We start from the raw sequence: 13,573 nt of genomic DNA, 5'->3' as shown, positions 1-13,573 counted from the left end.
AGCTCCTTCCCTCTGGATGCAGGTACAGACTACCGAAAGTTACAAAAAATAGGGCCAAGTACTCTTTTATTCCGAATGCAATTCTGCAACTTAACAAATGTTTGACTAATTGCACTTAGCACTTGCACTATGAAACTGCACTTACCCTGCCTAATTGCTTGGAAATATCCTTTGATATTTAAAAAAAATGTTTTAAATGTGATATATTTTATGACTGCTGCAAAATAAATTGCCCCTCTGGGGACATTAAGGTTTTCTGAATCTGAATGTATTACTATACAAAAATGACATCATTGTGTAACAAATTATTTTGAAATCCAGAAAGTGAACAAACATGTTCTTCTTCTTTTTTTTAAATGAACAGAAACAAGAGCATCTTTTAACATCAAGTACTTTCGGAGAAAAAGATTTGTTCAAGAATTAAATAGCCTGTATATAATAACTGTGACACAAAGTAAAAGGAAATAGATTAAGACAAAAAGGTCAGTAGGGGTGTTAGTTATGCACTAGTACTAGCTGTTTGTGTGTGTGTGTGTGTGTGTGTGTGTGTGTGTGTGTGTGAATGCTCATGGAACAGGTGTTTGACCTAGTCGTGTGTGTGTTTGTGCTCACGGGATAGGTTTTGTGACTTGCCTCAAGCTATTTTATGTTTTCCACATGACTGGTTGGTGTCATGAAGCAGTGCCTGACATGCAGGGAAGTATTGAAGGTTGTGAATTAAAAGTAGTAGTGGTAGTAATAGGGTTGTCATTGGCTATGGGTTAGTTAAAGTGAGTTGTTTTGGGGTGGTTTGTAGGTGTGGAGTTATTATAATGGGTTATAATGGAGTAGTATTGTAGGCTAGAGTGAGTACTATAACATTATAAGCCATAGAATGTCTTTTTAAGCTCTCAAAATGTTTTAGTTTCAACAACCTGTAAGTTCTGTGGCAGCGATTTCAGTTAAGAATATTGAAGCCTGCATTCCATCTTTGAAATGAATGGGGATACAACAAGCGTTACAGTGTATAAAGTATGAATGGTAGCAAAAATCTGTGTTGAAGCTATCTAAGTTGAGTCAGTCTGCAAATTTCAGCATTTGGTTGGTATTTATAGTTTAAATGTTTCAAGAGCAGTGGCGAATCCACATTTTGCCTTTGAGGTCTAAGGAGCTTTTATGCTCATTTAAAATGGTTATAGTTCCAAAAGTACAAATAGTATCCACAATCTTTTGACTCGCAATCTACGTTGAGTCAGTCTGTACATGTCAGCGTTGGTTTGGTGTTTGTTGCTTCAACGGTTCAAGAGCTGTTGGCGAATCAAATATTTCCCATTGTAGCCTATGGAGTGCTTATGCTAATTAGATTTGTTTTACATTTTAGTAATTTAGCAGACGGTCTTATTCAGAGAGACTTACAGTAGCGAGTGCATACATTTTAATACTTTTTCGTACTGTTGAAGCCTGCATTCCATCTTTGAAATGAATGGGGATACAACAAGCGTTATAGTGTATAAAGTATGAATGGTAGCAAAAATCGGTGTTGAAGCTATCTAAGTTCAGTCAGTCTGCACATTTCAGCGTGGTTATAGTTGTAAGAGTATAAATGGTATCAAAAAGCTGTATGCAAGCAACCTATTCCAGAGATGTCTGGCATCAGTCTGTAGCCCTAATTATCTATCACCTTCTCCGAAGGGCCCGTGGGTTTGATGATAAAGAGTCAGGTTACATTCAAATTCCTTTCTGTAGTTTAATCCTTCCAAGTAGCAGCTATCAGATTTTCTTGTATTTACTTCTATTGTGAGTTGGCCAAGTAGTGCAGGGGAACGTCCTGACTGGATTTGTATTTGGGCGAAATTCAATATTATTAAATCATCCTGTTAAAATGTTCTAAGAAATCATAATTAAACAATGTGCGATCTAGGACTATTGTTAACAAAGAAGTGGATGAACTAGTTTTGTGTGTGTGTGTGTGTGTTTTCACTCCAGGTCAATGGGTGGCAGTAACATTCACTAGGTTAACTCAACTACAGTATCTGAAGAAGCCGCATAAATAAACATATTCTCAATCAAGGAAGTCACACAATAAGAGCTGTTAATCTTGCGTTTATGGTCATGTTGCAGCAGTGTGTAGGAAGGAGGTGAGTAGGAGATTTGTGCCAGCACAGAGGGATAGGCCAACGAGTGATTTATGCTTCAGTAAGGTTGGCTTCTTAGCGTTCATATCAATGGTTATCAACTGTACCACAGAAATGAAACGTAAATCACAGAAAATAGATGTTGTGGTGGCAGCTGCAGAGACATATTTGGCTATATGAAATGTGACTTCAGAAGAGTTCCAGGGTGTGTTGAGGGCTGGTGTCCCGTCCTCCCAGGCCGTTGGCATGGTGCAGGAGCAGATAGGGTGAAAGTAGTGGAATGGGGCAGTGTGTTTTTAATGAGTGTAGGTGGTGGTGTCTAGGGCTAGATTTCACTTCCTTAGAGGAAGAGGACTAATGAAGGTAATAATGTAAAAAAATATCAACGCACCGTGCAACGATTTCCAAGATTTGACTGAGTTACAGTTCATAAGGAAATCAGTCAATTGAAATAAATGAATTAGGCCCTAATCTATGGATTTCACATGACTGGGGATGCAGATATGCATCTGTTGGTCACAGATACCTTTAAAAAAAGCCATGGGCGTGGATCAGAGAAGCAGTCAGTATCTGTTCTGACCACAATTTGCCTCACGCAGCGCAACACATCTCATTCGCATCGAGTTGATCAGGATGTTGATTGTGGCCTGTGGAATGTTGTCCAACTCCTCTTCAATGGCTGTGTGAAGTTCAGCTTCCAGGAATTATGTGCTGATCCTTGTGACATGGGGCCATGCAGTGTGATGCTGTGATGATGAGGTGATGGAGGCAGATGAATGGCATGATAATACATTGGTGGAAAAGCTACCCAATTGTCATACTTGAGTAAAAGTAAAGATACCTTAATAGAAAATGACTCAAGTAAAAGTGAGTCACCCAATAAAATACTACTTGAGTAAAAGTCTAAAAGTATTTGGTTTTAAATATACTTAACTATCAAAAGTAAATGTAATTGCTAAAATATACTTAATTATCAAAAATAAAAGTACAAATAATTTCTAATTCCTTATAATAAGCATACTAGATGGCACCGTTCTTGTTATTTTTATTTACTGGAAAGCCAGGGGCACACTCCAACACTCAGACATAATTTACAAATTAAGTGTGTTTAGTGAGTCCTCCAGATCAGAGCATTAGGGATGACCCGGGAGGTTCTCTTGATAAGCGCGTGAATTGGACCATTTTCCTGTCCTGCTAAGCATTCATAATGTAACGAGTACTTTTGGGTGTCAGGGAAAATGTGAGTAAAAAGTAAATTTCTTTAGAAATGTAGTTAAGTAAAAATATAAATAGTAAACTACTTGAGTAATACTTTAAAGTATTTTTACTTAAGTACTTTACACCACTGGGCCTCAGGATCTCGTCACGGTAACTTTGTGCATCGAAATTGCAATCGATAAAATGCAATTGCTTAAGCCTGTCCATACCTTAACCCCACCGCCACCATGGTGCACTTTGTTAACATCCACAAACCCCTCACCCACACGACGCCATACACATGGTCTGCAGTTGTGAGGCCGGTTGGACACACTGTCAAATTCTCTAAAATGATGTTGGAGGCGACTTCTGGTAGAGAAATTAACTTTCAATTATCTGGCAACATCGCTGGAGGACATTCCCCCAGTCAGCATGCCAATTGTACACTCCCTCAAAACTTGAGACATTTGTTTGAGACATTTGTGGCATGTTTTGTGTGACAAAACTGCATATTTTAGAGTGGCCTTTTATTTTCCCCAGCACAAGGTGCACCGGTGTATTGAGCATGTTTTTTAATCAGCTTATTGACATGCCATACCTGTCAGGTGAATGGATTATCTTGGCAAAGGAGAAACCCCTCCTCTGTTAACTGTTAACAGGGATTTAAACAAATGTGTGCACAAAATTTGAAACTTGTTGTGCTTACGGAACATTTCTGGGATCTTTTATTTCAGCTCATGAAACATGGGACCGACACTTTACATGTTGCATATATATTTGTATCAGAATAGATAGGCCGTGACTGGCCTCACACTCCAGTACAATAGGAGGCGGTGTATACACCTAAAAGTTGGATGCGATCCGTCAACCAAATCCTGAAGAAGATGACGAAGAAGAAGAAGCAGCTGTTTATCTTCAGTCAGCACCGTTCATATGTATCTCAATAGTCAGCACAGGATTTACGTGGTTTTCAGCTTGAAGTGACAATGAGTCAGTTTCCCTTCTGCGTAATAGCCTAGAAACGCTAAAGATTCGGTGTTGCACGTCTGGACCAAAGGCTCCGGTTGTTTTCGTCGCTGTTCTGGTGCTTTACGGTGCAGAAGGATATGGTTTTCTCATCGTCCCAGCAAGTGGTTGTCGCATTTACGGCGGTGTTGTTTGCGTTTGTGGTGTTCCCTAGAATGTTCGGCGTAGGATCCGGAGCCAAGGAAACAAGAGGTTTTGATGCACGCTACAACAGAAAAGGTAGGATTAATTTTAAAACAGTATTTGAATTGGCAATGTGACTGCACCGTCATATTGTGTAGGCCTAGCCTATGCAATGTGTTGCTCCTGCCGTGGCATATTTGTTTAGTAGCCTAACGTTTTACTATGTTCAAAATTGTCAAACTTATTTAAAACAAGATATCTGTCTATTTGCAAAAGTGTGCAACATCGTAGCCTCTTAAGGATTTAGCAATAAGACGACTGTCATGAATAGGCCTGTTCATCATCATCACCATCGTCTTCTAATTGTCTCATGTTATTTCTCAGCGGGTCCGGGACCAGGACCAGGTGCAGTGAGAGGGCAGCCGGTCAACAAGAACACGCCTGGCTCCATGAACAACGCTCAGACCCTGGAGAACATGCAGCAGATGAAGGTGATGATGGAGCAGGAGATGAAGGGTGACAAATACAAAACCAACAGCAACAAGGGCTACGTGTTCACGCTGATGCCGCTCTACGCCATCGGAGTCGGCCTCTTTGCAGCGTACAAATTTCTGAAGGTATAGGCTGGAGCAGGAATTCCACCATTGAAAAACGTTGTAGCAGTGATGATTGTGATGGGGTTGCATGGGGATATCTAAACATGCATGCAGACAGACAGACAGACAGACAGACAGACAGACAGACAGACAGACAGACAGGGAGAGATTGGACTAAAGTTGATTGCTAATCAGAACAAACGTGATTGTGTGAACTATGGTAATACTGTCAGTCTGAGCCTGAGTGGACTAAACACACATACGGCTCAGACTTTTGATTATCTCCCTTCTATCTCTAAGATCAAGTCTGCAGATGACTCCCAAGCCCAAAAGAACAAGGCTGCCAAAGGTCCCAAGAAGTCGGAGGAGACAGGTGTGTGCTATGTCCATGTGGTGTGCCACAAGGGTCTGTTTTCATACCTATGTTTATCTTACCCATCATGCAGATGCTTTTTTACATGGTTTTACGTGGTGGTGGTTTGTCTCTTTCCATAGAGAACCAGCTGTTTGTTTTACATGGTGGTGGTTTGTCTCTTTCCATAGAGAACCAGCTGTTTGTTTTACATGGTGGTGGCTTTGTCTCCTTCCATAGAGAATCAGCTTACAGAGCTGGAGCAGCGGCTAGCGCAAACAGAGAAGATGCTCAACTCCATTCTCACCCAACTGGACCCATTGACAAGTTGGTAAGTCAGCCAACTGACCCATAAACCACGGAGCTCTGGTTTGTCTTCTGTTTCTGTGTAATATTGCTCTGTAAATAATACCCCATGTAAATAAATACATGTCCGTCGTGATTAAGACCAGTTCATCCAGACCAGGTAGTAATAGCATATATTAGGGGACGTTGCATGGTCTTGATAAACTGTTGACACTATTGACCCTGCTGAATCTAAGAGGGTTTATGGTAATGGGATTCTGGGGTGTGTTGACTAGGCACCAAATGGGAGATAGTGTCTTACCGAAGCACATTTCTGTATCAACTGGGTGTTGGGTGAAGTGGCCCCTAGGGCCTAGACCTCGATTATTTTTGAGTCTCAGTTTGGCATTTCCCTGACTAATGGTTAAGGTTAGGATTGGGGAAGCTGATCCTAGATCTGTCCCTAGAGAAACTCCACCCCGGAGCTATAAACTGAACCTGCGTTTCCCAGAGTTCTGTCCTCAGTGACCCTGCTCTCTCCTGGCCATTTCGCTCCTCTCCAGTGTCAAGTCTGTGGCCCAGGAACAGAAGAACGAGATCATGTCCCAACTCCAGTCCATCCGCCACCTGATGAAGAAGAGAGGCATGGACTGTCCACCCCTTAACATTGAAGGTATGTGGCCCCACCTCCTGCCAGGACATGTTCATTAGGCACCAAATGGAAGAAAACAGACAAATAGGGACTACTTTGGGTTTCATTTATCAAAGGTGCGTACGCAAAACAAAAAGACTAAACCTTACGTTCTGCAAGTTTTTTCCCGCTGTGGTTGGTATTTATCATATTTGAACTTGACAGGAAAGTGTACGTATCTCCACACATCTCAGACTCTGGACTGTGGTTGGTATTTATCATATTTGAACTTGACAGGAAAGTGTACGTATCTCCACACATCTCAGACTCTGTCTACACACAACTTCTTGTCGTTGAAGAATTGTATTACAAGCAAATATTGTTATTTTGTGGAAGCTGCGTTGCTTGGTGACACCGGAATTACTGTAATTACTAACAATGCTGATAAACACAAAGTGTAATGATAAAACAGATTTTCCGTTGGTAAGGAGATCGCTGGGCTTGTATATTTATTATGCAAATCAATCATATTGCAGGACATCTGTCCTTTTCTGACATGAATGGTTTATTCCTGCTACTATAGGACAAATAATTACCATTCAATAGGTTAAGCTACCTGACAGGAAATAGACTGGCAGCCTAGGCTATTTCAAGTATTTAACAGTAGGCTATGGAGTATTACCGTGCAGGAGTGTGACCTCATAACATGTTTAATCTCAGAGCCTATACCAAGGCAGGAGATAGAAACAATCTATTGATCAATATTTTGTTAAACAACAGTTGGTCTTTTGTTGTGAAGCAGTGTGGGCTGTAGCACTTGGTTTAACATTTGTCAAATAGACAGTCAATCTTGCGGAATTCGCAGCCAGAGTTTGGGTCTCGCATGTTTAGTTTGAAAAAGTCACTGTAAAAAGATTAAAACATTCTGCCAACACCTCCACAATTTGTTGCGTACGCAAATTCTAGGATCTCCACGTGCCCAGAATTTAGTTTGAAATTCAGCACAATTGATAAATGAGTCCCCTGGATAAAAATAAACTATTTTGTTTTCCGTTGCAACAAAAAAAAGACACATTTTAAATGTATTCTGTCGTGTTCCCTATTTGATATTACTCTGGTTTTCTTGGTATGGTATCCAAAATGGGCCAGGTTGGAGCACCTCTCTCTCCTGAATGGTTTGGCATTCAGCTCCAAAAACTAACTTTCTGACTTTTTTTTTTTACAGTGAACAAACACATTTTTTGGGGGGGCTAAATGAGCTGGGCAGCCAGTCACACACCCCATCATACATGATCCACATGAGCAGTATTGACATCATGACTCAAACACACCATCCTGAAATGGGGTGTCTATTTGCGGTGACTGTGGCGCACGGTCGCAACTTTTCACTTTTCTGTCTTTCAGAGCCGCAGTGCGAGAGGAACCTGGATGACCTCATCGAGTCTCTGGCAGCCCACAACGACACCTCGCCAGAGGTGGTCGCTCCTGCGGAAGACGATCAAAGTGGTGTTGTGAAAGAGGAGGAGCCAGTCCACCACCAGCAGCACCACCCTGAATCCAAGGATGAGTACTCAGCGACCGATGCTGAGGAGGAGGAGGACATGCCCTCCTTGGACGATTCTTGTGAGACAAACATTGAGGACATAGGCCTTGCCCAGAGCATTCCAGAAGAAATGCCTACAACTGGGCTCAGACGACGCAACAGGCTGGAATGAACAGGAAAAAGGGGGTTGTTTTAAACTGTACATGAATAAAGCCATACATGTATTTTCTCATTCTTAATGGCACTACTGCAGTCTGTTCAATAATGCTCTTGCTTTTGGCTCGCAGTTGAATAAGAAAGGGCAGCTATCAATGTGAAAGGATTTTGTCCAAGGTTGTGTGTGATAAAGGTATTTTTCTGTGCCATCCCTTAAAGCATAGCAGATCCCTGGCTAGGCCTATGTGTAGGGTTAGGGCTTACTCCTGACAATAAAATCCCCAGAAGCCTAACTCCATATAACCTTTGACTTAGGTCTGGAGGTTTTCCTTGTCAGACCCCAAGTATGAGGCCTGAGTTTTCCATCCTTGGACCAAACGTTAGTATGTAAAGCACCTGTAAATGTGTTTTCATCACGTGACTGCTGCTTGGAAACCCTGTACATCTCATTATATGCTACCATCTTTTAGAAAGGGTCGTTACGGCCCTAAATATCAGGACTCCAAAGTGTGTGTTGTTATGCAATCTTGCAACTGCCATCCGTACGTCATAGAATAGTCAAAATAATACAAAATGTCAAACATTGTTAACTATAAATACCTACATTTAGTTTTTTTCTACTACGTACTCGAGTCTACCAGATACAAGTGCACGCTTGTGACGTTTGGCTTGTGGTATGATTTGCCTGTTTTCAGACATCTTATGCATGTGTTTTTCTCTGCAACTGATCTTGAATGTCCTGGTGAATACAACTGCATGAGTTATCTTACTAGAGGGAGATGCAGGACAATTATGAATGTATTGATGACGTAGTCTAAATCAGGGCTCCAACCCTGTTCCTGGAGAGCTACTGTCCAGCGGGTTTCTCTCCAACCCTGTTCCTGAAGAGCTACTCCCCACTGGGTTTCTCTCCAACCCTGTTCCTGGAGAGCTACTGTCCAGCGGGTTTCTCTCCAACCCTGTTCCTGAAGAGCTACTCCCCACTGGGTTTCTCTCCAACCCTGTTCCTGGAGAGCTACTGTCCAGCGGGTTTCTCTCCAACCCTGTTCCTGAAGAGCTACTCCCCACTGGGTTTCTCTCCAACCCTGTTCCTGAAGAGCTACTCCCCACTGGGTTTCTCTCCAACCCTGTTCCTGAAGAGCTACTCCCCACTGGGTTTCTCTCCAACCCTGTTCCTGGAGAGCTACTGTCCAGCGGGTTTCTCTCCAACCCTGTTCCTGAAGAGCTACTCCCCACTGGGTTTCTCTCCAACCCTGTTCCTGGAGAGCTACTCCCCACTGGGTTTCTCTCCAACCCTGTTCCTGGAGAGCTACTGTCCACTGGGTTTCTCTCCAACCCTGTTCCTGAAGAGCTACTCCCCACTGGGTTTCTCTCCAACCCTGTTCCTGAAGAGCTACTGTCCACTGGGTTTCTCTCCAACCCTGTTCCTGGAGAGCTACTGTCCAGTAGGTTTCTCTCCAACCCTGTTCCTGGAGAGCTACTCTCCACTGGGTTTCTCTCCGACCCTGTTCCTGGAGAGCTACTGTCCAGTCGGTTTCTCTCCAACCCTGTTCCTGAAGAGCTACTGTCCACTGGGTTTCTCTCCAACCCTGTTCCTGAAGAGCTACTCTCCAGTAGGTTTCTCTCCAACCCTGTTCCTGAAGAGCTACTGTCCACTGGGTTTCTCTCCAACCCTGTTCCTGGAGAGCTACTGTCCAGCGGGTTTCTCTCCAACCCTGTTCCTGGAGAGCTACTCCCCACTGGGTTTCTCTCCAACCCTGTTCCTGAAGAGCTACTCTTCAGTAGGTTTCTCTCCAACCCTGTTCCTGGAGAGCTACTGTCCACTGGGTTTCTCTCCAACCCTGTTCCTGAAGAGCTACTGTCCATTGGGTTTCTCTCCAACCCTGTTCCTGAAGAGCTACTGTCCACTGGGTTTCTCTCCAACCCTGTTCCTGGAGAGCTACTCTCCACTGGGTTTCTCTCCAACCCTGTTCCTGAAGAGCTACTGTCCACTGGGTTTCTCTCCAACCCTGTTCCTGGAGAGCTACTCTCCACTGGGTTTCTCTCCAACCCTGTTCCTGAAGAGCTACTGTCCATTGGGTTTCTCTCCAACCCTGTTCCTGGAGAGCTACTGTCCACTGGGTTTCTCTCCAACCCTGTTCCTGAAGAGCTACTGTCCAGTAGGTTTCTCTCCAACCCTGTTCCTGGAGTGCTACTGTCCAGTAGGTTTCTCTCCAACCCTGTTCCTGAAGAGCTACTCTCCAGTAGGTTTCTCTCCAACCCTGTTCCTGAAGAGCTACTGTCCACTGGGTTTCTCTCCAACCCTGTTCCTGGAGAGCTACTGTCCAGTAGGTTTCTCTACAACCCTAATCTAGTACACGTGATCCTAATAATTAGCTGGTTGATAAGGGGAATCCAGTTAGTTCAAACGGGTTCGTGGGAACCTATCGGAGGGTAGCTCTTCAGGAGCAGAGTTGGAGAGCCCAGGTCTGAATTAATTTGCGTTCTATTTTGGCCTTTGTCCAGTTTTGTAGTTCAGATGAAGCACTATATGTGTATTTAGCCAACACAACCATGCAATTTGCTCTTTTATATTTCTTCCCTTTTCAGTATTTTATGTGATCTATTGTTGACTGTAGTTAACACAGAAGTTAGCTTCTGGTTAGCGCCAACCCAGTGAAACTACAGGATAGAACAGAAATCAAATCATCTCATTGGTTTCGTCTTAAATTGCACCCTACCTATTCCCTATATAGTAGGCCTCTGGTCAAAAGTAGTGCACTATGTAGGAAATATGGTGACATGAACTGTGTAGTAATACTGTACCAGCAATCAAATAATCATGTCTGTGTAGAAATGCTGTACCACAAGACTTTTCAAAACACTGACAAATATCTTGTCTTGTGATTAACTATAGCTTTGGAGCAAATATTTAGCGAACACACAATTCATATATCTGGAAACTATAGAAACACTGCGATGTTTGTCTCCTGTTTGAGAGGTCATTTGTCGGCTAACTCTATTTTGTATAGCTGTGCTCTTGGGTATGCATAACTGAGGAACGTTGAAAGATGGGAGAAAATGTTCCACTCCTTACTAGAAAATAAAGGTGTTATGTGGCAACCCTTTTTTTGTGAATATTTACTCCATTTCATGAATCTATTTGATGGATTGATTTGATTTGCAGTATCATTCGTACATCAGGCTGACTTGTGGATGAATGAGCTAAGCGCAATAGAGCTTTAAGTCAAAAACCTACCCACAGCAGGCAGTGGATATCTACTGCTATAATTCCACTGAGAAAAGAGCAGTCAGACTGCACTGTGTGTAATGGCCCTCTGTATACAGAAGATGGTGGTAGAGGAACACAATACTTCAACGCAATTCCCCAGAAGAATCTTTGTCAGACGCTCAATACTTTTAGACCTGCTTGTATCTGAGCAAAATCAAAATGTCAGTTCAAATGTAAAACATTTAAACTACACTGCTCAAAAAAAATAAAGGGAACACTTAAACAACACATCCTAGATCTGAATGAATGAAATAATCTTATTAAATACTTTTTTCTTTACATAGTTGAATGTGCTGACAACAAAATCACACAGAAATAATCAATGGAAATTCAATTTATCAACCCATGGAGGTCTGGATTTGGAGTCACACTCAAATTTAAAGTGGAAAACCACACTACAGGCTGATCCAACTTTGATGTAATGTCCTTAAAACAAGTCAAAAGGAGGCTCAGTAGTGTGTGTGGCCTCCACATGCCTGTATGACCTCCCTACAACGCCTGGGCATGCTCCTGATGAGGTGGCGGATGGTCTCCTGAGGGATCTCCTCCCAGACCTGGACTAAAGCATTGGCCAACTCCTGGACAGTCTGTGGTGCAACGTGGCGTTGGTGGATGGAGCGAGACATGATGTCCCAGATGTACTCAATTGGATTCAGGTCTGGGGAACGGGCGGGCCAGTCCATAGCATCAATACCTTCCTCTTGCAGGAACTGCTGACACACTCCAGCCACATGAGGTCTAGCATTGTCTTGCATTAGGAGGAACCCAGGGCCAACCGCACCAGCATATGGTCTCACAAGGGGTCTGAGGATCTCATCTCGGTACCTAATGGCAGTCAGGCTACCTCTGGCGAGCACATGGAGGGCTGTGCGGCCCCCCAAAGAAATGCCACCCCACACCATGACTGACCCACCACCAAACCGGTCATGCTGGAGGATGTTGCAGGCAGCAGAACGTTCTCCACGGCGTCTCCAGACTCTGTCACGTCTGTCACATGTGCTCAGTGTGAACCTGCTTTCATCTGTGAAGAGCACAGGGCGCCAGTGGCGAATTTGCCAATCTTGGTGTTCTCTGGTAAATGCCAAACGTCCTGCACGGTGTTGGGCTGTAAGCACAACCCCCACCTGTGGACGTCGGGCCCTCATACCACCCTCATGGAGTCTGTTTCTGACCGTTTGAGCAGACACATGCACATTTGTGGCCTGCTGGAGGTCATTTTGCAGGGCTCTGGCAGTGCTCCTCCTGCTCCTCCTTGCACAAAGGCGGAGGTAGCGGTCCTGCTGCTGGGTTGTTGCCCTCCTACGGCCTCCTCCACGTCTCCTGATGTACTGGCCTGTCTCCTGGTAGAGCCTCCATGCTCTGGACACTACGCTGACAGACACAGCAAACCTTCTTGCCACAGCTCGCATTGATGTGCCATTATGGATGAGCTGCACTACCTGAGCCACTTGTGTGTGTTGTAGACTCTGTCTCATGCTTCCACTAGAGTGAAAGCACCGCCAGCATTCAAAAGTGACCAAAACATCAGCCAGGAAGGATAGGAACTGAGAAGTGGTCTGTGCAGAACCACTCCTTTATTGGGGGTGTCTTGCTAATTGCCTATAATTTCCACCTGTTGTCTATTCCATTTGCACAACAGCATGTGACTTTTATTGTCAATCAGTGTTGCTTCCTAAGTGGACAGTTTGATTTCACAGAAGTGTGATTGACTTGGAGTTACATTGTGTTGTTTAACCTGTTGAGGATCTTATCCCGATCTTATCCCGGTATTGGGATTCATTGTCATGTGACCATGGCGGGGAATTCAAAACTGCAAGAGTAATCATTTCAAAAAATCAAATAATCAACTATTTTCCTCCATTTGAAAGATATATCTCCTAAATCTAACCACGCTGTCCGATTTTCAGAGGCATTACGGAGAATGCATAAAGTTAGGTTATGTGAGGAGAGTACATTGACAATAGCTGCGTGTAATGTTTAGCCAATTCAAAGAAGGGCATCAACAGACAGAAAACTAGCTAGAATTATGCACTTACCTTTGACAATCTGCATCAGATGACACTCATAGGACATTATGTTATACAATACATGCATTTTTAGTTCCATCAAGTTCATATTTATATCCAAAAACAGCATTTACAGTCGCGGTGAAATTCAGAATTTTTTTCGGCTCGAATGCACCCAGTGAATCCAGCATTACAAATCACGGAATTACTATTCGAAAACATTGGTAAATTATAATATTGTCATTCAAAGAATAATATATTATCATCTCGTAA

General features: G+C 43.2%; 1 protein-coding gene across 2 annotated transcripts; it reads left to right on the top strand.

Moving 5' to 3' along the window:
• Positions 1–4,196: 4,196 nt before the first annotated feature.
• LOC115199147 (coiled-coil domain-containing protein 107) lies at positions 4,197–8,111 on the top strand. 2 transcript variants are annotated; one of them, XM_029761754.1, is made up of 6 exons: positions 4,197–4,556; positions 4,845–4,951; positions 5,357–5,429; positions 5,649–5,739; positions 6,257–6,366; positions 7,729–8,111. In XM_029761754.1, the coding sequence occupies exons 1-6, from the start codon at positions 4,418–4,420 to the stop codon at positions 8,037–8,039; spliced, it is 831 nt and encodes a 276-aa protein (XP_029617614.1). In that variant the 5' UTR covers positions 4,197–4,417; the 3' UTR covers positions 8,040–8,111. The 2 variants fall into 2 exon arrangements, with proteins under 2 accessions (XP_029617614.1, XP_029617613.1); XM_029761753.1 differs by having other exon boundaries at positions 4,418–4,556; positions 4,845–5,077.
• Positions 8,112–13,573: the final 5,462 nt, after the last annotated feature.

The sequence above is a fragment of the Salmo trutta genome, chromosome 8 (genome assembly GCF_901001165.1).
Source record: "Salmo trutta chromosome 8, fSalTru1.1, whole genome shotgun sequence".
NCBI lineage: Eukaryota > Metazoa > Chordata > Actinopteri > Salmoniformes > Salmonidae > Salmo > Salmo trutta.
The sequence above is the reverse complement of the archived record's forward strand: the minus strand, read 5'-3'. Positions and strand labels throughout refer to the sequence as shown.